This window comes from Sphaeramia orbicularis, chromosome 8 (assembly GCF_902148855.1).
Source record: "Sphaeramia orbicularis chromosome 8, fSphaOr1.1, whole genome shotgun sequence".
NCBI lineage: Eukaryota > Metazoa > Chordata > Actinopteri > Kurtiformes > Apogonidae > Sphaeramia > Sphaeramia orbicularis.
The window spans coordinates 41,292,634-41,317,316 of NC_043964.1; the positions used below are offsets into that span (position 1 = coordinate 41,292,634).

The following is a 24,683-nucleotide window of genomic DNA, read 5'->3' on the forward strand; positions in this document are numbered from 1 at the left end:
AAAAGATGAGATCTGTTGTAGATTGAAGACTGTTACACAGTATCATTTCAGTCTGGATTTTCTAGGTTCTGAGTTCACTGTGTAATGGATGCAAGAGTATTGTAACTTACTATGTACTAAACATTTATGAAAAAATACTATGTAAATAAGATTATATTAAAAGAAATTAAATTGAAAATAAATTCTTTGTGTTGTGTGCATTATTTTTGTCCTGTACAAATACTAAAATGAGTCCAACGACAATTATTCATAATGAACATTTCCTAATAAAGTCGACTTACTAAAATCTAGGGTGTTGCATATGTGAAAGTTGTACTAATCGGATGTGTTAACTATTATTTATTGCTACTGTATTGTCACGGTGTTTTTTGCAGATGATATATGAATTTTTGATTTCTTTTTAACTAGGACCCCAGGAAGACTAGCAACCACTACGGTGGAAGCTAATGGGGTTCCCCAATAAACAACAACTTTAATGATATAAAAAAAAAAAAGCAGAAGAAATTCATGTTTTATCAAAATGTCCACTGATTAAAACTGCAAAAATCTGTATCAATGTGTGGTTTTAAATTTTATTAGGTTTTTTTTTCTCAACATTTTTAATGTTTGGAATGATTCACAACAGTTTACATATAAGTCGTATTTGTCCATCACATTGATCCAAACAAAACTACTTCCCAGGCATGGGCAATTCTCCTCATTAAGACTACAATTCCCAGAAGCCACCGCTTGTACGTATTCAAAGTCGTCTTACGCGTTACGTTGTAGCTGTTCTTGTTTTGGCAGTTTGTTTCGATATTCACGGATTGTCAGTCCAACAAGAAGACGTTTTGTCTTGATTGTCCAACACGAAGCTGAGGTATTATACGTATCTCCATGTTTACATTTATTATGCCGATATTAATGTCTATATTGTGGGGTTGATACATTGATATAGCTGGAAATCCTGACAGAAGAAAGCTAACTACTTACCCTACTGGCTAGCTAGCCAAGCTAATTATCATTAGCTCAACCGAGGTTTGTTCTGTAAGTGAGCGGAAATGTCCGGGTGTTGCTGTGACATGTCTGTTCTTGTCAACAGCATCTTAAAGTTTGAAAGAATTTAACAATTTTAACTCCACTGTCAAGTTTCTGATTAAAGCGGAAGTTCATATAGTGAGAATTGCCAGTTTCTCGTAGTGTTAGCAGTACTGTTTAACAGCATGTTCGATTTCACTTGATTTAACACTTGGTTTAATTTATCTGATATAGACCAACTCTGCCTTTGTACAGACTAAAGGGATGCAATTATTGCACAATTGTCACGAAGATTTTGTTTCCCTGTATGATATGATTAACTTCTAGTTAAGAAGCTAGCGTCGATGGAGTATAAACCCTGCCTTTTTTACCTGCTCATGCCTCAGATTTCTGCTTTTTGGTAACAAGCTTCCTTTTTGGCTCTCTATTGCTAATTTGTCAGTTGAGCTGCCCAGGAAATAGTCGCCCATACATATATTGTTTTAGACATTTCATAAAGTTAAAGTGAAACCATATGTTGGATTTCAGGGGAATACCAACTCTTTCATTAACTGTGTGTGTGTGTGTGTGTGTGTGTGTGTGTGTGTGTGTGGAGTAGATGGTGTTGAATGTGCAGTGACTGTAGTGTGTGGGCTGACTTCAGCAGCTGGAAAGTGTTTGTATCAAAAATGGCAGATGGAGGCAGTGATGATGAAGTCATTCACCTGGCAAGCTTCAATGTCCACCGCAGCCAAGGTAAGACACCTTCATTTCCTCACTGACAAACACATACACGACTCAGACAGTTTTATTTTCACTTTACATGTCTCACATGTACAGTATATCCGTACCATATTGTATTATCTGACAGACACATTTTTACTTCTTTGTTTGAAGCACTGTTATTAACTCGGTCCCATTTCTCTATGTGTCTTTAGGCTCCCATGCCCGTCAAAGGGAGCTCATCACCATTTCTGATGATTCAGATGAGGAGCCTGTGACTTTGGTGCCAGGCAGTCCTGTTTTAGTCCCAGATGATGCTGATGATGACGATGTTAGCATACTGGAGGTACGTGGCTAACAGTGGTCCTTTGTAATCCCTATGTTATGAGGTTGTGCAATATGACAGTATATAATGTACAACAGTAGAAATATGTCCACCATAGAGTTTTGGCATACCACAATATAGTACCACAGTAGGAGCTATCCTCACTGTCACTGCTAAATCTTTCAGGTAACCTATGTAGCAAGTCAGAGGTGGATTGTTATGTGATTTCACAATCTTACTGAACCACCTGTCCTGCAAAGTAATGTGATTTGATCAGTAGGACTGCTAAGCATGTTCTCACATGACATTAGAACAACAGTTGGTGGCAGTTGTACACCTCAAAGCTGGTTTACCAACCTCAACAGAAGAAGAGATGACAATGAAAACAGACATTATTGTTCTTAATGGAACTATAAGTCTTCTATTTGAATAATAATTTTTTGTGTTTTTGTTGTTAATTCAAGTGTTGATTAATTGATAATTAGTTGTTATTAAGTCCAACTTAAAAGAATAAATTTTGTCCAAATAAAAGAAGAAAATAATCAAATGTGATGAAGTGCAGTATATTTTTTCCATTCCTTATTTAATTGACACAATTGCTATACTGTGATATATTCTGTGACTGTGGTATGAAATTTTTTGTGGCATGATAGAAGATTTTGTCATCACTCTCACCTAATGTGTTAAAGGATAAATATTTGAAGATTCATTGTAACACAAATGATTATACAGACAATTGATGGTTCATTAATTTTGTTTCTTTTTTGTCTGGCAGCCACTAACACCTGCACGCAGACATATAATTCGCCCAGCAGCGAAATGGAGTGGGGCCTTAAACCTAATTCAAGTTAGTGGTCAAAGTAGCTCAACTTCAGTTGATCCTACAACTGAACCCAGCTACGCCCCCTCTACCTCCAGAGATGCCAACGCAGACTTGTCACTTTTAAGACAGGTCATGCAACCACAGACACCAGTACAATCTGACACATCTGGTCACACACAGCCTCAGCCTGGCTCATCTACAGCTACACTGTCTCAGCCAAAACTCAGCACAAAGTCACTACAACAGCATGGTACATTAGCACATACAAAAGTGGAGACTCAAGTTGATTCTTCTTCTGAAACTCCATCTACCTCCATAAATGCCAAGGCTAATGCCATAACATCAAGAACATCTGTACAAGTTCATCTTCAGCCTGGAACTTCTGGACACACACAGCTATACGCTGACTCCTCGGCACAAACGGTGATGGAGCCCCAGGCGAGTACCTCCACCAGTGCCATGCTCTCCTCTTGTGCAAACACTGTGTCAAGTACTTGCTCTACAAAAACACAGAAACAGACTAATCCAAGTACACATACACAAGACAACCCTCAGGCCAGTACATCATCTGTACATGCTCATGCACAGTCTCCTATAGATACACAGCCACAACCTGGGACATCAACACAGAACCAGCCATCTAATACCACAACAGTACCACCCCTTCAGCAACCCCGCCTCTTCCAGGTCAAAGATGTGAAGCTAGTTGTCCTTCCCCAGCAGCCAAACATACAGACTCCTGCTCTAATAACCCAGCCCCAGGTGCAGATCCAGCCCCAGGGCCTGCTGAAGCCTTTGTCAGTCAAATTCATCCAATCAGGCAATCTCATTCAAATTGAGCCACAGGCCTTGGCTCATGCACCTGCCAAAGCCCCAGTCCAGGCCCCCAAAGCCCCTCAGGTGATACCAGTGATACCCCCTGCAGTGCTAATAGCTGCTGCCCCAGAAAGACTAGGACCTCCAGAGGCAGGTCATCGGATCATCCTCGGGAGCCAGGCACCTGGAGGGGCTGTTCCCAATTCTCAGCTCCAGGCCCATAATAACTTCAACATCATAGTGCGTAATGCAAACGCTAACCCCCCTGCTCCACCAGCTCCCACAGCTTCTGTCCCCAATGACAGAGATGAGGCTCGTCTGTTTCCGGCCCTGAATCCAGAGAGGGCTGTGCCAGGCCTTGGTCTTGTTGCAGTCCCTCCTGTACCAGAAGACATTCCTCAAATAGAGGATGCAAGACCTGGCCCCTCTGCACCACGAGAGAAGCCCGAGCAGCAGCCCCACACCAGATCCCTCATCACTGGTGTTGTAAGTATAAACAGTACATTGACTGGATTGTTATGCAGCCACATTCATGGTAAACCCATTGTATTTGTGGACAGAGCCCTATAAAGAAGAGAATCTTTTTTCCCTTTTCCTGCATTTGATTGAATCACACCAAGTTTCATGGAAACCCATGCAGCATCTATTGATCCTGCAGATAACAAATCAAATCAACAAAATATTAACATTCTCCAGCTTTGGCAGTGGTGTGTGTTCCACTGTTTGTCCTTTTAGTTTGTGGTGTAATTGCAGCCATGTTTCCATCCAAACTACACTGAACTTTTATCCCCAGAACTCTAGTCCCAAGAATTGAAAGTTTTCCTCAGTCTGTTGGTTGTCAGTGTTTCCATGTTGGTCTAAAGACCCACAGAGATTAGGTAGATTTTGTTTTTTCTTTGCACACATCTATACTGTACACTTTTACGTGTAAGTATATAAGGCCTGGACAATGACTCATTTATAATATATTTTCTTCCAAAACTCCATGATAATGCTCAATGAAAAACAGCTACAGCTTTTTTAAAAGTATTGGCTGAAATAATATTCTCCAAGTACTGATCAATCACAAGTGGTGTGTGCTGAAACCGCTATGCCCAGATTTATTTAGAATATCATTAAGTACAACTCCCCCACAAGGGGATTTTCTGGAGGGTAAAGTAAGAACTAAATTTAGATCTTGGTCCCTGTGGTGGTATCAGGTCCTCTGAAAAGTTCTTGTAATTACGAACATGGCTTTGATATTTGACTTTTTCCCAGTCTAATCAAACACTGTACTTGGTCCCTCCTCATCTCCTTGTGTGTTTCCACAGTTGGATCTATTCCCAGATGTCCAAGAAGCCTATGTAGCAGAACTGATCCAAAAGAAAAATGTGAAAGACTTGAATGTGTAAGAAGCATCTACCTTCTTTCCAAGCATGATACATAGCATCGCAATAAATTATTTGTGTCCTCAGGAAATTACAGGCACAGTATTTTGGGGGAAAAAGTTTATATTAAGAAGTGTTAAGTATTACTTCCTCTCTGTTGTGGTTTTAGTATCTGTAACCTGCTGTTGGAGAATCCCGAGTATCCAAGGAGGGAGACTGCTGCAGCCTCAGCAGCTCCCACCAGCATCCTACTGGAGTCTGGAGACACCCAGATAGAGGTGTGCACTCATGTCAGTTAAAGCTGCATTTAAAAACACAGTCACCGAGTAGTTAAATTTAGACCTAATGGAGTAAAGTCAAGCAATTTATGCTGGTAAATCATCTTTTCTTTCTCCTTCACATTAAAATCCCTGTTCTAGACTAGTGTTGTTATGGTTCTCAGAAGTCACAATACTGTGAGTCCAAACAAACGGGAAAAAAAGAAGTAAAATCAGCAAGTGTGTGTTTACAGTGCAGTTCATTTAATTTACCTTAAAAAGCCAGTAACCTAATTAACATTACAGTTTGTCCCACTTAATGTCATGTAGCCCCCACTCTCACAAATTCCCATTTTTTGCTGAACTAATATTAGAAAAGGGCAATAGTTCACCACTGGCTAAAAAATTGAGTGGTGTCTCCCTTTTTATATAAATGCAAAGTAAAAATGGAATGATAAAAATAAAACTTGTGCAGTGGGGGATATGTCTCTCAACCCTCAGGGGGACTCAGGTGGCAGGTAAAGCCAAGTAGTATTTTACCAACTAGCAACTTATCCATTGTTAAAATAGGGAACTCATACATGATTGTACTGCTCTGTATTTGGTATTTAACAATAGATACCTGTCTCATCCTCTTTACTAACTTTCCATAACTTTAATAACTTCCACGTAACAGTATTTACAGTTATTCCTTTACAATTAAATGACAGAATCTAAACCACTGTCACTAAGTTTATTGTAAATAGCACTTTAATGCAATACCTCAGCCGTAAACATGATTTGTGTCTGTCTTTTGTGGATGATTTCACAGCAGAGTACTGAGTACTGAATAAGCACTGTGTTTTTAAATGCAAACAGTGAGCATACACAGCTGATGTGATGGAACCAGGTGGATCTTATAGTGTCTGTGTTTAATTTTCACTCACCTTAATGTGCCAGTCAGCTTCAGCTCAGATTAGCGTGACATGTTGCTGACTTGTTAACAGTAACAGCTTAAGGTTTCTCAGTGGATCTGTGGTTCTGCATCACATTCATCAATGTCCTTACTGCGTATTCTCTGTAATTTCTCTATGGATGATATTCTGAGATAAAGACATGTACTGTTACATCTCCATTAGACTCTCAGTACCAACCTGTAAGGTTTTATATCCATCATTCACTCTGACATCATTATCCTGATATTGTGTGAATGGTTGTGCTCTGGGTCTTTTCAGGTGACTGAGGACTTGTTCGACTACGCCAAGCTGGGCACTGTGGGGCCCGAGGCAGTGATGCAAGCTGCAGACTTACTTATGGCTGATTTCAGGATGCTCAGCTGTCAGGACATAAAATGGGCCCTCAACGCCTTGAAGGGACACTATGCAATCACACGCAAGGTACCTCTGGGCTCATGTAGCGTTGCTGACTGTCAGTGTTGAGAATGCAATTACAACTCCTCCTTTTTGCTTTTCTGGCTTGCATTTTCTCCCAACTGCCTCGTTAACACCCCCTCACTTGTTCTAACTTTCTTTTTCAACCCCTTCCTCCTTCACAGGCCTTATGTGAAGCTCTGAAGAAGTGGCAAGATTCAGGAGACCCCTCAGGAAAGAGAAGGCGGAGCAGAACCTCCTCTGAACGCTGCTATGTCGATTTCCATTTTGAGCATGGTAAATACATTTTCTCATTAATCTTTGCTACGTATGATGACACATGCATACACACTGTGGTGTTTTTACTCTTCAGCCCATAAAGACCCAGTGCTACTTTTGTGGCAGTTCTAAAATGAATTTTTCTCTCTATCTTTTGTCATCAAAGATATCAATAACTGAACATAAATACAAGTGTCTCCAACCACTGTCATTTGTCAAACTTTACGGAGCCTCTGATCATCCAAATGGGTCTTATCTGATGACCATGAAAAAATGAGAAATTGTATTTTACCCAAGTTATTTCAAAGTACTTATAGATTGAGTGGTTCAAAAATTATTCCACATTTTAGATCAGTTGTTGAGTTTGGTTACCAGTAGCTGTTTGGGTTTAACAGAGTTAAACACAGACAGAACAGGGTTTGGGGAAGGCTTAATGTTTTGAGGAAAATCTCAGCAATTTCCAATGGCAGAAATTTTAAAAAGGTGAATATGGCAAGATTATAAATTTTCTACTTCCTGATGCACATAAGCTAGTACCTGACCAAATTTGTATAAACTTTTTTGCTTACAGTGTAACTATAATATCACAGAATATTCATGCTTATTATCTCAGAAATTTAGAACTTTAGAACTAGATCTTTGAAATTTTAACATCTCTCCTAGAATATTATACCCCTTCTCCTGCTCTTTCATTTTAATTTATCTTCAACAGTCCTTATACAGTATTGTACTTGTAGTAGATGTGTTATGATTCTATTTTCACCACTATATAATGTAGCTTTAGCCTCATAACATAACTGCCTAGGTCGTGTTTTTGACCAAATTGTGATATCTGTGTAACTTTACCCTCCCAATATTGCTACTTCATTTTATGCAGATATCACAATTTGGCCAAAAATATGACATGAGCAATTATGCTATGAGGCTAATGACCTGCTCTTCAGTTGTTACTTCAGTCCTTTTGTTCCAGGTGTTGTATTTTGGGACTTTTTTGCTTCTAGTCATGAATTTGTAGATTGGCTCGTATGCTACTTGTAGCGTCCTTTTATTGATCAGTTTATTTAATCTAATTCAATCTTTTGGGAAAACGATGATTTTTATGTAAGCAGGCTGTAACATACATTCTTGGCTTTGTCCTCTACTAGGTTCAGTGAAGTTTGAGAAGAGGATGTACTTCTTGGAGAATGACCGTCGCTACTGCAGGACGTACAGCAATCTGGAGGCTTCTGTGCAGAAAGAGCTTTCATTCTATCAGCAGAAGGCCAAGGAATGGGCAGAGGTATGAGCATTCACTACATTTTTTTCTGTGATCTATTTGTAGCATTTCTGTGCATTTTTATTTCACATTTATTCCATTAATTTGTATAGCAGCATGTTCCCTCAACACTTTTTAAGCCAAGCTAGCCTGAATGCCTTTTGTCACGTTTGTTTACTTTTTAAGAATTTGTCCTGATTCATGGCATTTTCATTAGGCCACTACCTTTTATCCAACTCACATAATGTTTATTATAATTAATAGACTGTCTGAGTTTTTCCTTTTCTTTCTATCATTTTAGCATGAAGACTTCCTACTGGCCCTCCAGGTCAACGAAGATGAATATAAGAAGGTAAGAGCGTTAACACCAGCTCACCCACTATAAGCCTGACCATGTTTGTGATGAACAAATTAAACGCCATTGTCACCTTAGACCAAAGATGTCTATAACAATATCTTTGGTGATAAAAATGCTGGTCTTGCATTGGTCTGTGACAGAGGTTCAAACACAGCCTGGGACAGAATTCTGACATCCTAAATGACCAACTCACAGGCTAACTTCTGCTACAAACCATGTTTACTTAACCAACCAACTGGAGCACAGCATAACATGACGCACTGATCCATGAAAAAGCAAAGTTTATATTTACTAAAAGTAACCCACATCCGTCTTTGCAAAATTGTCATCTCAAGTTTTCTCTGAGTTAAAGTATCCTCCTCTCCCAAGGCTTTGCATTTTTTCCCATTTGTAATAATTATCTGAGGTTCACTGTTACACTACACTAGCACAGCGTCACCACATGATCTACAAACATGCCAGACCCAAGATTATTAAATCCATATCACACAGTGAGGCTGTCAGTAAAAATGCAACTAAAACTGCTCAAATTACAGTCTGTTTAGTTGCTTCTGGATTTACTTTAGTCAAGTTCACACCAAAAGGCATGTCAGATTTTTTATTTCCTCTTGTGCTATCTATTAATACCATTCATCCTGCATGTGGTATGTCTGTCTGTTCAATTGTTTTCTGCAGGATGGGCAGCTGATTGAGTGTGGCTGCTGCTTTGGGGAGTTTGCGTTTGAGAAGATGACCCAGTGTTCAGACGGTCACCTGTTCTGTAAAGAGTGCCTGGTTAAATATGCTCAGGAGGCAGTATTTGGCTCTGGAAAGGTACTGTTGTTCATAAGACTTCATGTTGCTGTTGCCAAGCAACTACAAATGACTATTTCTGTTACAATAAATCAATGTCTTCCTGAGCTGAAGAGTTCAGCATTGTACATTAAAGCACATTTAGTGTAAATGGCATATATCATTTGCTGTAGATACTATGTCATTTTTTAGTTACACTTTTCTAAATGGTTGCCTATAAAGTGGAGGACACAGGTGTGTGCTACTGTTCTGAAAACCACTGAAGGCAGTCACTATAGTTAGGCCCACTGACTTACATAGTGAACAGATGCAACAGCAGTGGCTGTAATTGTGTTTTAGTATTTTAGCCTGAATGCAGCTACTTACCTCCAAAATCTTTATGTCTGATCTTAACACACAGACATGATACACATTTTTAGATTCAGTGCAAGTTATTCTTTCATTATGCAGGTATCACTGTCTCTGTTGATTATGCATAAACATGTCTTTGGTAGGTTTCAGAATCAGAGGAAAAATCCCTGCTTTTACAGACCACTAAATCCAAACAAATCCATTGTATGAAAACCCAAACTTTTAAGTATTTCTTGAGTATTACAGTAGTCCATGGCTACAGCACAAACACAGGGGTTCTGTAGATTCACAGAAAGTCTAAAATCCAATCATGTGAATTATCGTAGGACCTAAAATATTAAAATTTTACAGTTAAATTTCTTAAATACAATTTTGACTAATCTTAAAAACTGATTGAATATGAAGGTAGAGCTTCATTTATAAAAATGCATTAACTTGAAGTCTTTCTTTCAATATGTTTTTGGGAAAAACATTTTATATTGTTAATAATTGTAACAAAACTATGAAATGAAACCAACATGGAACCATTAACCACTAATTCAAACTGTGAAACCTGGTCAGAATATATCAGCACACCCAGCGAGTGGGTAAAGACGAGATGAGGTGGCATTTCCTCTCATCAAAGCAATAGCTACAGATAAAACCCCAAACAAGAAATGGTTGCAGCTGTATGGAAATTGTACATTAAAAAAGAATGAGACTGCAGAAATAATATTATTTACATGCCTGGTGAGCTTAATTCTATTTGTAAATATGCCTCCATTCCTGACATTTGTTGGTGGCTATAACTCTGTATTGGAGAACTTAGTTCTGTTAACTATAGATAAATGACTGTTCGACGCAGCATCATCTGAGGGATCAGAGATCAGTGTTCCGCTTAGGGTTTTGCCTACTACTCAGACAAAATATAAAACACACTATAAGAATATGTACATCGTAGAAAAAAGAAATGTAAAAACAGAAATAAATAAACAGTATGCACAGTTGTAAAAACAGTTTTAGAAATTTTATGTACAGTGAGATGATGAAATATCCAAATATCCTTACCTATCTTTGAGGAATGTTGTTTTTACATGGTCAAACATTATTCCTTTACATTTGTTGAATAAATGGCCCATCTTTGTTCCTAAAGGACTAGACCTTTCCTGGATGCTTTTTTTGTACCAAATCTTGATGACACAATCCTGTCCTCATTAGCTTCAAATCATGACATTATTCAAATATTTTAACCCATTACTATCCCTAAATTGCTCCTTTTCCAAATGTTCTTGAATTTGAGAAATGGATGTAAAAAAAAATTCCCACACACACCTTTATTTCCATGCATAGTTGCATACATTTTTTGCCAAGCTTTGACACTTTGTGGTGTCCAGTCCATGTATGAGAATGATGTCTCATACCCCCTGAACCACATTTTCACAATCCCAATGAGCCTAATGATTCCTGACATTGTCTAATTTAGATGCTCCCTAACAGATCGATGGTTAAGAAAGGAGAAGCTACTCACCAGTTGACAGACCATGTATTATGTTGTGTTCATGCTGTCTGCTATGACATAGAAAACAAAATGCATTTTAATACACCACATTCTGTAATACTCAACACACTTAACACTTAACTTAATGCACTGCATTCTCTGCAGTGCTCTAGCCATTTATTTGGGGTTCTGAAAGTAAGAGGTTAAAGGGTATCTGTTAACGCTTCTGTCTACTATATAAACTGTAGCTCAGTAAAAGTTCAACAAGATCTGTCTCGAGACTGGTGCATTAAAGGGCACCTGTAGTGAATTTTCATTGTTAGCTGTTTCAAAAGATCACATATAATACTATCAGTTCCACCCAGATCCAACGCTGGTGCATGACTTCTGGCTGACAATAGCTGCTCCCTTAGGTTCTGCCCCTGCGGGTGATTCACTTAATAAAAAGGTCCAGTGTGGTGCATTTCTGGCAATTTTTTACTGAATTTGCGCCTTTCTTGCTTATGAGTAATACACAAAGCACAATTAATGCCATAAGCATGACGAGTACAGGTACACTTAAATTTCTTAGTGGAAACTTGCTTGAAAAGAACAGAATCAAAGCCTGCTGCACCTTATCCAAGAAAATGCTTTTAATCATCAAGAACTTTGAAACTTCATATCCTTTGTATGGTTTGGGTGTGAAATTGGCCCTATACTGCATTGATAATGGTTTCGGGAAGTCTTGTATCCATGTTGTTTTAACCCACAGGACTTTGTGTGTTTTATCACTTGTGTTTGCGTTGTTGTTGCAGTCGGAGCTGAGCTGCATGGAGGGGGGCTGCCCGTGCTCATATCCAGTGTGTGAGCTGGAGAAGGTCCTGCCGGAGAACATTCTGTGTAAATATTATGAGAGGCAGGCGGAGGAGGCGGTGGCTGCTACCTGCGCCGATGAACTAGTGAGGTAAGAGTGTGTATATGTGCTAGACGTTGAGCAACACACACCGCATTAGTATTCCAGCTGTTCTTACTTGTTAAATTTGATTCTCATTGGTTTCATGTTGATGTACACTGGTTTAATGAATGGAAAGGTCCTGTTTAGTTGATATGAGATTGAGAACACTTCCTCTGACTCTCGCAGGTGTCCGTTTTGTAACTTCCCAGCCTTATTGGACAAAGACATGTCTCTGTTTAGCTGTCCCAACCCACGATGCCGCAAGGTCAGTCCTCCATTCTGTCCTCTGAGCTTTATATGTAACATTGATTCATTAAACTTTTATTAGATTTGGGATTTAGTACCATTCCTCCTCAACTGACAATAACCAAAGCAACTACCTACAAGTGACTACACATTGACCATGCATAGTCATATCTAGAATGTACTTTCACATTCCTGTTTGTCAGAGTTAAATCTCACTGTACAATATGTATATTGAACTTTCATTTGACTCCGGAAAGAGTCATCATGAATTATTCAGTTCATCGTGATAGAAAAGCCCTCAGTGTCTCACATTCAGAGCCCTGTGTACACTTAAGCATAAATCACCTCAGCCCGAACATGAGACAGAGATCAAATATGTGAGTGAGGAGAGATTGATGAAGACTTTTAAGAAGATGATAAAATGGTTCCATCTGGCGAGGTCGCCACCTCTGTCTGTCTCTCTCTGTTTATCTCCGGGCCTCCTCCCTCTGTCTGAGGAATGCAGGGGGAGAGGCGTTGCTTTTTGTCTGCCAAGGCTGTCGTGGATCCCAGTCTAAAATCACCATTATTTTAGCTCAAAACAAACACACACAGAAACGTACCCAAAATCCTGTGTTAGCATCACAAACACAACCCTCCTGTTCTTGTGCGGATATGTTTGTCTATTTCAGTTTCTGTTCTTTTGTCTCCCTCTTGCACAACCACAGTCTCTTTCTGAGTCAGCGTAGCACAAACACACACGCATCTCCTATCACTACATTCCCGGAATGAGTGGAGAGATGTGGTTTTGTTAATCCCCTAAAACGATAAACATGTGTCTTTATATAATTTGTGTCTGCTCCTCTCTTGGCATGGCATCATGTTAAAGCCTGTAAGTATAAATAGTCATAGGTTGTTTGTGGAACAGAACAAGAAGTTAACCACCAACAATTCTGATAATCGATCAGTCACGGCATTGATTAATTCATTGTAGAAATAAAAAAAATACATAGAAGAATATTGAAAGGCACAAAATAATAATGGGGTGACGCAGTGGATAGTGCTGTTACCTCACAGCAAGAAGGTCCTGAGTTCGATTCCAACACCAGGAATTTTCTGTGTGGAGTTTGCATGTTCTCCTTGTGTTTGTGTGGGTTTTCTCCGGGTACTCCAGCTTCCTCCCACCATCCAACATGCATTGTAGGTTAATTGTTTCATCTAAATTGCCCATAGGTGTGAATGTGGGAGTGACTGGTTGTTTGTCTGTATGTGTCTAGGTCATTACTGAAAATGAGAATCAGTTCTCAACTAACATACCTGGTTAAATAAATAAATGTCAAAATACAGTACACTGGCCAAAAGTGCATAGGTAACACTTTATTTGGATAGTCCACCTAGAGTGAGTTTATATCAATCAATCAAACTTTATTTGTATAGCACTTTTCATACATGGTACATGTAGCACAAAGTGCTTCACATCAAACCCCCCACTGTCCCGCAGTTGCAGCTAAAAACAAAAATATAGTATTCTTAATGTTTTAGCAGTTGACTAGCAGGTTTCAAACCTAATTTGCGGATGTGACACTGAAAGTGTGACTTTCCTGTCATGCAAACCTTTTCAGTCCACTCCAAAAATTGCAGCTTAAAAGCAAATGTAACCAAACACAAATGTATGCAATGGTCCAGACCTTGGTTTGGAGTTAGGTTTGAAGCAGCTATAGTTTGGATTTAAGAAATTCAGCAGTTTTCACTTTGTCTTTAGATTAATCTTTAAAAGTACCCTTGAGATCTGTAGAACATCGTTTAGTTTTCCAGCATTTCATGCATGTATTATTTAAAAGATATTTGTGTGATGTTGTTGTTACTCGAAATGTCTCCTGAAATTGAAATGCGTATTTTTTTGTCAAATTCAGTTTAAAATTACTTTAGATATTGAGGATATGCTGATGAAATGTTTTAAGTACTCTATAGTCTAGAGAAAGCAGACTATCCACATAAAGTGCCATGCCACTGAGGTTAAATCAAGAGTTAATGTTACTTGGGGTTTTCAACTAGAATGACATGACGAAACATGAATAAAATTTCACTTAAGGAAATGAAACTCAACGAACCTGACTATTTTATACTTCCTTAGTGAATGTCTAAGCACTGTTAAACAGTACATGCTGAGGGCTTTTATTGTGAAAGGTATTAACAGAAGTGGTGGATCTGCAGTGAACAGTAGCTAACATCACCTGCTGTTGTTTATATTGAGTTATGGCCAGTGAAAGAAGAAACAGTTTGTTCTTAAATGTAATAATATAAACTCTTTCAGTCTGGATACATACAGGATGTCAGAGCAGTCGCCTTTTGCTGCAGTTCTGTCCAGTTACCTGTAGGTGGAGCCAGAGGTTTATAGTGTCTACTTCAGTGCCATGCACAGCTGCACCCCATTACACACCCGAGCATAAAAAAGTTTCACATGCTCCACATGTATTTTATAGAAAATTATACTCCACATCAGTGACCAAAACCTGGAGGTATATATCTCTCTTAGAAACGAATTTTGTTACCGTGCTGTACTGACTATGTTTAAAACTTGCATTTTAAAAGTAAGTAAATACATAAAATATGTGTGTGGGTTTTGTTTCCCTCTTAAATGGTACACACCACTTGTTTTCTCTTAAATGTGTGTAAGAATCAGAATGTGAATTTGTGACTGTGGAAACCCCCTCCCCACAACCCAAATCTGCCACAAGAACAGAATTATTACACATGTATCTGCCCTCTTTGTTCACTTTTTTCTTTTTTTTTTTGCTGGTCGCTGCTTCACTTCAGCTCAAGTACAGTTGAAGACGGTTGCTGCTGTACAGTCTAGGCCGCTCAGTCTATGAACAGGGAGGGGCTTCATTATGTAACTGACACACTTCCATAAGCCCACCCGCCTTTAGTCCACACTGCTGCGGGATTGGCCGGTTAAACGGTCCACTCCCCTCAAACTGGTTTCTTACTGGTCAGACACACTTCCTCCTCCATTTCAAATGTGGTTCAGATCAAGTTTGACCCAGATTCTGTCTTTTCTGCCTGTTTTTCTTTTTTTCTGCTCTTCTCCCCTGGCTCCATCTGAACCACACTCACACACACACACACACACACATATGCATGATGTACAAATGCAGATGTTAATGTATTCCACATGTGGTTATGAGGACATTTGGACCAGCCTATGTGCGATTACTTCATGAAAGCAGAGGAATGTAGAAATGTAGGCCACTTGAAGGCCATCATAGTGCAAGGAAAAGCTGTAACTCTACTTGATAAGTTGCTCCACTTTGCATTTCACATATTATCACATCTGCTCAGTATCTTATATCATAGAGGCTGATGTTGTCATGTAATGTACTCAGTACATATCCTCTCTGCAGTGAAAGCCACCACCCTACCAAAAAACATAGCCATGCATCCAATCAGAAGCTCTGCAAGCAGTCTGCACTGCCATATAAGGGCTGCTGCAGCCTGCACCAAGACAGAGAGGAAAGATAGAAAAAGGAAGAGGAGAGTCAAGGTATGAATGAAGAGAGGATGGGAGGAAGGAGAGAAGGTAGTAGAAATGTACAGATATGTTAGCTGAACATCTGTATCAGACTGAATTAACTGCAGTGACTGACATCAGCTCTCAGGAGATAAAATATTTCGCCAACAGCAGTGGGCTGTTATGTGTTATTAGTCTTTTATTTAGTACTATTGTATGATTTAATTCATGCTCATTCGAAGATGAGAGATGAATACCTCAGAGGCTTTCTTGTTGTAGTTATATTGTACAAAAATTAAAGATATTGACCGTCAGTTCAAACATTACTTTAAAGATCAGTATCACATCCCTAGAAGGTAGTGTAGTGAAAGTGGAGAAGAAATCAGAGCACAAAGAAAAGAAAGTAGAAGAACAAGTGTACATGAGGGAGTAAAAATGCTGCTGTTGCACTTTCACCCACATCTTGCTTTTTCTTTCTTTTTTTGTGTGCACTTCTTAACCTGGTAACATCTCGACCACACTCTGCTTTCCATTTTTCACTGAAAATGACAAGTTCACTGGAAACGCCCTGTACGAGGGTTAACTGTGACTTCAGCAGCTGCATTTTTAGCCACTCTATAAGAAGTAAGGTGTGTTGTGTTTGCCAGCGTCTCTTCTGAGTGATCACACACTCATATCATATGCTCCATCCTGCCCTGCACATTACTCCAATTGTTTCTTCCTGCAGGTTACCACTAGGGGGTGATCTTTCACTGTGCTGCCCTGTCCTCTTCCCCTTCTCACACTCTCCCTCCCTGTCTTTGTGTGATCTGTATTTTTCTGACACTTGAATCCAATTTTGCATGCATGTAGCCCCTCCTCCCTTTCTCTGAAGACCATCATTTAACTGAAACCAGGTGGAAACAGCATTTTCTCATTACACCTCTCACATGATTACACATCCCAGGTTTTGTCCTGCATCTCCTCCCTAGTCACCCATGTCTTTTTAAAGCAGAAAGACCACAAAGATCTGAACATAGTTGGTGTCATTGTCATTGGCTTCATGTTTGAACTGGCTCAGAAATGACTCTTCCCTTTCTTGAGGCTGCCAACTGGCGTCACAGTTCATCTTTAAACCTCCTTGTTTGCCTTTGGAGAGACATATAGTGCATTTACCCACTCTGAACGCCAGAAAAAACTTCTCTCAAACCCTGTTCCACACCCTCTGGCTGACCTTGGACGCACATACAGGAAAACGCCACAGCTGTCTCAGTCAGTGACTAATGTGGAGGCTACAAGGCTGTGCCAGGAGAAACACATAAACGATAGAAAAATGGGGAAGGAGGTCACAGAACCAGGGGTTTTTCCCTCCCAGGTTAAGGGTCAGGCTGGAGGGATGTTGCCATGGTGATGTGGATCATACTGTTCTGCATAAGCTGTCATGTCACTCTTGTCAATATTACATGACCAGCTCAAATATTTATGACAACACCACTTAGCTGAGGGTCAGCAGAGAGGAAGCTCCTCGACATGCATGCACTTTTCGTCGAAGACATCCATGCTGCTGCACTGATGTCTTTCTGCCCCGTGTGTCCTTTAGCTTGAACGTCTCGGGGCTGACACTACAAAAGAGGCGAGAAGATGGAGTTGCTGTTCCTAGGCAACCGAGCAGTCGGCAGCAGCAGCGGCGAGCACGCACAGACAGCCACACCTCGCTGTGTCTGTGCAAAGTCCAAGTCGCTGCAGTGGTGGCAGCAGCAGCATATAGAGCAGCTGATACACAGGAATATTCACTCTGCAGTGTTAAAGGCAGACTAGTGGAAATGTGTAATGAAATGGTGATGGCGTGTTTAGCTGGTATATGTAGATGATGAATGTAATACAGACACTCTAATGAAATCATTTCTCTTCCTTTCGTTCTATATCATTCCCCTCTACTCATCTCTCACAACACGTGTGCAGGAAAGCTGCAGAAAGTGCCATGTCCAGTGGAAGCAGCATGTGGGGAAGACATGTGAACAGGTCCTGGAAAGGGATGAGATCCGCATGAGGGTGCTCTTGTAAGTGGCTCACACAGCAATTCCCCACATCACCACTTAGACAGGTCTGTCTTAAGGTGACTTTAGATTCATTTAGATGAGTGTCCATCCAGCAGTTTTTGTGTGAATGCATCTGTTTGTGAATGAAAACCTCAAGTGGAGACTCAGAATATTCCTAAAACCTAAAAGTATTAAACATGTCTACATCTGAAAGAGGTGGAAAAGTTAGTGTATCACTAAAAGGTGTCTGCATTTGTGGCCCATTTACAGACTGCTATGTTCACTGAGTAACTACAGGAAACAAACAGAAATGTGGTTTTAGATGGAAATGATCAAACGCCACGATGTACGAATAGCTGCAGAAACATGTTAGACACAGGTTCTAATAAACTGTGGCAAAATCTGAGAAGCAGACAGAGGAGTTTGAAACACCTGATACAGACCAGTGTTCAGTTCAGGAGGGGAAAACTAAAGCCAGCTCCAGGCCAATTATTTATTTCATTTAACAAATATTTGTTATCTCTGACATCTATCAGCTCCTCAGTCAACATGTCAGGTAGTATATTATTGTATGAAACACTGTCCAACCCAATGATGGATGATGAAGTTTACCAAACTGTCACCATTGCCCAGCCCCAGCTGGTTTTAATGGTCTCAACATTGTATAAAAAAAAGCCTTCATTTGACTTGTTGAAACTTTCATAAACCCTGGATGGAAGCAGATGAGTTGGAGTCACATCATCAAGGTGTGAAGCTATAAAAGTGATGAGATAGATTAGAGCCCTTAATCCAGATCTGTTTTTTATATTCAGATTTTTGGGGGTATGTCTTTGTCCCAGCCCCTGTTTAAATCTCACTCCTGCCTGTACTCCATTCACATCCCTATCTCATCAAAGAGGATGCTGGGTAAACAGCTCAGTTTCCCGGACAGCGCTGCAGGAAGTGGAGAGGCCGGCTGCTTCCTGTGGTCCAGCGGACCCACAGGCAGCACTTCCTGTTTTGAGCCACTCACAGATCTCCTCACTTCCCGGCGCTGAAAGAAACAGGAAGGAGCCTGGTAGAAAGATCAGCGGAGATCCATAAGCAGTTTGCATCTACCCACATGATGATTGTAACAGGACAGAACTAAATCGATCACCATCCTAGCAACAGTTTGCGGTTCAATTTTTCAATGCATAGACGTCTACAGAACCAAATGAATGAGGGAACTGTTACCATCTACATTCGCAGGATAAAGTTCATCTCTGTTTCTTCTTGCTCCAATTGTAATCTTTCTTGTCTTTCTGCATCTCATAGTGAGGAGCGAATGACGGCAGCTCGGGTCAGGAAGTGCGTAAAGTGCGGGACGGGCCTGGTCAAGTCGGAGGGCTGCAACCGGATGTCATGCCGCTGTGGCAGCTTCATGTGCTACCTCTGCCGAGAGCCCATCACCGGCTACAACCACTTCTGCCAGCACGCCCGCTCTCCCGGAGCTCCCTGTCGCCACTGCCGAAAGTGTTCCCTGTGGACCGACCCCACAGTGCGTCTCACACCCATACAAATAGGCTGTTTGTTTCTTTAACTCTGAGAAAACATGGTCAATCTAGTCATAATTACGGCTTTAATAGTTCAGAATATAGTTATCGTTTTTCAGAAACAAGCAAATTTGAAAGCCGTCTATTGGAAGATGAAAAGACATTTTCTTTTATTTCCCTGCACCTTAACCCTTACCATCTGACTCCACTCCACAGTGGTCTGGCTGCCGTATCACTGGCAACCAGAAACAACAATTAGTCTCCAAGCTGCTAATGAGCTGGAGCTGGTCCAGCAGCTCTGCAGAGGCTCCAAAGCCGGCCAACACATGAATAAATATTTGTATCTCCTCGGCCAGTGGAGGCTTAATGAAAAAATTTGCGTTTTCTGTGTTGCACATGTGAATGGGTGAAACGAACACTTTAAATCTAACTATACGTTCCATGTATGGATGTAACATGAGTTCTAAACTATACCATGTACAGTTTGGACATTGACCACTCTCCAACCCACTAACTGATGATCACCCCTTCCACAATCTAACTACATGCTGGGGCTGCATTGGCTTTGGAGAGGTCATGTGGACCCATTAGTGAGATTTTCAACTGGTGTCTTCAGGGGACAAAATCACAGGAGCACTATGTACTAGAGCTGAGTGATATGGATGTAAAAATTCTCCATGTTTTTTTTTTTTTTTTGATCTAAAATAGATGAATGTTGTCAAAGCCATACACAAAAACCCAGGGATCAATGTAGTTCATTTGTATCTGTAGATTAAAGTGGACTAACTAAACCCTTTTAGTGTATTATGTATGATAAAATACCTTGTTTACACTTATACTCAGTCCTTAAAAAGTCTTTCTGTGACAGTGAGAGAGAATCTAAGGCCTAACCAACTCTCATGTGCCAGCTTTAAAATATACTGCTAGAAAAATTTAAGGAACACTTTTTAGCATCAAGTCAGTTCAACATCAGGGATATGGATCTGGTCGGTTAAGTAGCAGAGAAGGTTGTTAATCAATTTCAGCAAATAAGCAGATACACTAGAGGGGTAACAATGAGGCAACCGGCAAAACAAGAACGGGTTTGCTGGTGGAGGCCTCTGTCATTTTTTCCCTCCTCAACTTTTCAGGACTGTCTTTCACTACTTTTACATCTGGCTGAGGTCAGTGTCATTACTGGTAGTATGAGGAGATACCTGGACTGTACAGAGGTTGCACAGTCCAACTCCTCCAGGATGACACATCAATACATGCTGTTGGCAGAAGGTTTGCCGTGTTTCCCATAGGGGTGTGTATTGGCAAGAATCTGGCGATACAATACAAATCACAATACTAGGATCACGATACAATATATCATAATACTGTTAAAAAGGCAATTATTTTGTTTGCTTCTTTTTAAAAAATGATTATTTCCTGGAAGAACTGAATTACACCAGCAATATGCACAAATTATAAACACTTTTTTTTTCACAACAGGATCTAATGCTAGATCCCAAAATGTTCTTGTGTTCAAACTTAAATTATATTTTACAGACATTACAGTTTAAGATCCTGTTCAAATGTTCATATTCTATTAGTTCAGAACTAACATCAGAACATTATTTTTGTCCCGACAAAGGAACTAACATCTGCCTCTAAGACAGTAAAAAATGCTTTTAGGATGCTTCAAATAACCATTATTTAATACAACGGTGTTAAATAATAATAAATAAGATATAAATAATAAAGAAAACCAAAAAGCAAAAATGAACCTCCATCATATCTGCATTTGAATAAATATCTGAAAATATCGATACAGTACTTTTTAATATCAATAGTATTGTGTAATAAGTATTGTGAAATGAAATATCGCGATACATTGCAGAACCAATATTTTCTAACACCCCTAGTCTCCCAGGACAGTCTCAAGAGCATGGAGGAGATTCCAGTTGACAGGCTGGACAGGGCTCTAGAGGGTCCTTAACCCACCAGCAAGACCAGTATCTGCTTTTTTGTGCAAGGAGCCCTACAGAATGACCCCAGACCATCATTGACCCACCAACAGAATGATTGTATGGTCAGAGACATTCACACCAGTGGCCTGTTGGAGGGTCAGTGATGGTCTGGGGAGGAATATACATGGAGGGGCTCAGAGACCCCTACAGGCTAAACGACAACACCCTGACTGACATCAGGCATCGGTATGAAAGCCTGGAACACATTTTCAGACCCTACGGTGGTCCCCATCCAACACCATCAGGTTAACCTCAGGAGTTCAGTGATGACCTGGTCCAGACCTGGGAGGAGATTCCCCAGGACACTTTTGTCTCAACAGGAGCATGTGCCGATGTTGTCAGGTATCATACAAGCATGTGGGAGCCATAGAAAGTACTGAGCACCATTATGGAGGAGCCTGCTGCGTCGTTTTTTCACTTTGATTTTTGGGGTGTCTTTGATTTCAGCCCACTGTAGGTTGATGGCTTTCATTTCCATTAAACACTGTGGCATCCTTTTGTTTCTAACACACTACCCAGGTCATATTAGTATAAACACCCAGCATCATTTTTTCCCAATGAAATGTCCCTTTAATTTTTTTGAGCGGTGTATTACCATGACAGTCAGTTGCTGCATCCAGATGAACAAGTCCTTGTACACGAATCATGTTCAGTACATCTCCTCTGTAGTTTAGGTGTAAATGCGGGTCACTTTCACTTTTTTTTTTTTACCAATAGTTGCTGATGGTGTTTAATCTAAGAGAGTGATAACCTCTTCGTTTGTGTGTTTCTGCAGCAAGATGACGAGCGAATCATTCAGGAAATCCAGAAGGAAGGAGAGGCAGAGCTGAGCAAGAAGAGTGCAGGTCAGTGCTGTCAACATTAACGCTTACAAGGAAAAGTATCTGCATTAGCTTCATGTTTGGGGTTTCATTCATGTAGAAATTTGTCTATTGTGTATGTTTTTTGTAGGATATTGTTGCACTGTGGCCTGGCTCTTATTTCTCCCATCATTATAAACCATTATTTATTCAGACACGTTTACTGTTTACAGAAAAAAGCCAACAACAGTCACATGGTGTTTCCTGTGTTTGCTTTATCTGAAAGTGTTTGTGTGTAGTTTGTGAAGCAGGATAGGGGGTGTGTGTGTGTGTGTGTGTGTGCAACAACCACAGAAGAACCACTGTTGGTGAAATGGTCATTCATTCATTTTTTTTCATGAGTTCTTTATGTGGACATTCTAATAACTGAAGTGGTGATGTTTTAGTAAATTATTGCTTGGTGATATTAGGGCTGGCAGAGGGCTTGGATGACATATTTTTACTGATGGGCAGCTCTACTGTTGTTGTGGTTTATGTTACACTGAAAAAACTGTACGTTTTTGTTATGCAAGTGTTTCGTGAAGATTTCTGCATAACATGCTACTTTACTAGTGTTAGATTTATTTCAGTTTTGCTATGTATTTTGACCTAACCTCTTTCAAAGGCCATTCACAGCTAGTAAGTGGGTTCATGTATTACCCAAAGCTCACGCTGTTATTAGACATATGTGTCAACATTTATCAAGTAACTGAAACGAACCCTAACCCTTGTTGGCATAACTTAGCTATATTGGCTAATTCTATAATGAATTTGTATTGGATTGCAGAGTCTGTCAGCTAGCCTGCTGATTTGTGTGTTCATACGTGACACTAAGATGACATGCCTGTTAGCACATACACCTGTGTATGTTCTTTTTAACCTGTGAGGCCCTGGGCCATTTGTTTCCACTCAGAATCATTTCAATGTGACGCAAAACAATGGATTAGCTGACAGCAGAAGCTTCATTCATATAAAACCAAGTTGTGATCAGAAAACAGCAAATGTAAGATGAATTTGGTTCTCATCATGTCATCTATTTTGCGACCTTTATTTTTACTCTTCTTTGCCTCATTCAGTGAGTTTTAGCAGTAGATAAATAATACCTGTACTGTTGGATCTGCTTAGTGTTAGCGCTGCAAAGTTTGTCACATTGGTCTGTTGTTTTGTGAAGCTGTTCATGGCATATGTGGGCTTGTTTTAGATATCTGCCCATTTATGTGCTTATTGTTCATGTTGTGTTCTGTTGTCCAAAAACTGGTTTTGTTCGTTTTGACGTTCCTCTGGTTACGTGAATGTATAGCATGTGTATATTCATGTTGTGTTGCATCACTATGGCAACACAGACAGGGGCAGCCGGATTCAAGGGACTACACACTTGGTAGCATTGAACACAGCAGTAATAGTTCTCAGTAAGTTAATGTTTGATCACAGCACAAACCAGCAGTGACCTCACAGGGGCTTCTACATTTATTACAGATCCTGTTTGACTGTGACCAGATGCTGCTCGAGCGTTTGTCATTAACTTGTCTCTGCTTGTTCTTCTGCCCTTTTTTTTTTTTCTTTTCTTTCTTTCTTTCTTTCTTTCAGATAATTCAGGGAAGAGGGTTGGCCCTCCTCCGGAGTTGATCTCCGAACCCAAACGGCCACGTGTGGGTCCACCCCCAGAAAACCCACCTAACCCAAACCCCCCAGCCCCTCCCCTTCCTCCTCCTCACCTGCAGGCGGTACAGGCTCCCTTGTTCGTCCCTCCTCGTGCCCGTTACCCTCCGGGTCCACCCCAGGGCAGGATGTACCACCAGGTGATTTTACCCCGGCTGCCCCCAGCACCCTACGTGCCCCCCCTGCAGCACTTGCCCCCCTTGAACAATAACAACAATAACAACAACCACCCCCATCACCACCACAACCCTCCTGTCAACCCCAATCCCCACCATCACAACCATAACATGGACATGATGGATCTGCCCATGCACTACGGACCCCCACACCGCTACTACAGACGCTTCTAACACACACTGTGATGAGGGTGTGTGTGCGTGTGTGTGTGATTGTGTGTGTGTATGGATGGATGTACATGGACATTGGGATGCTTGCACCGTTTTCACTTTTTCCTCGCTCAACTCGGGACGTTAAGAGTGACCACACCCACATATTGAAATGTCCCTTTTTCTTCTAACTATGTAAAAAGGTCCAGGTTAAAAACTGAGAATCTGAGGGTTATTTCTGGTTTATACAGATATTTTTGAGTAAATAAAAAAACGATTAGCATTCCCTTGTGTATCTTTTGTGTAATGTGTGAAGCCACACAGTTTTCTAATAAAGTTTTCTGTTCACAAAGCTTTGAAGTTAAACCAATAGAAATGTCTCTTTTTTACCTTTGTATCTTTCCTTTCCTCTTATCCAAACCGTTCCCCCTCCTCCCTCCAAAAAATAGAAAAGGGGGCTGAGTCATGATAACTGAGCCCCCAGGCTATGCACCA

General features: G+C 40.4%; 1 protein-coding gene across 1 annotated transcript; it reads left to right on the plus strand.

Moving 5' to 3' along the window:
* Positions 1-750: 750 nt before the first annotated feature.
* Positions 751-24,558, plus strand: rnf216 (ring finger protein 216). Its single transcript, XM_030141340.1, has 17 exons — positions 751-859; positions 1,616-1,752; positions 1,935-2,065; positions 2,820-4,169; positions 4,994-5,070; positions 5,220-5,328; positions 6,522-6,683; positions 6,842-6,953; positions 8,081-8,214; positions 8,492-8,542; positions 9,224-9,361; positions 11,963-12,111; positions 12,289-12,367; positions 17,780-17,877; positions 19,153-19,375; positions 22,140-22,209; positions 23,791-24,558. Exons 2-17 carry the CDS (start codon positions 1,626-1,628, stop codon positions 24,210-24,212), a joined length of 3,432 nt encoding a protein of 1,143 aa, XP_029997200.1. The 5' UTR covers positions 751-859; positions 1,616-1,625; the 3' UTR covers positions 24,213-24,558.
* The last annotated feature ends 125 nt before the right edge of the window (positions 24,559-24,683 follow it).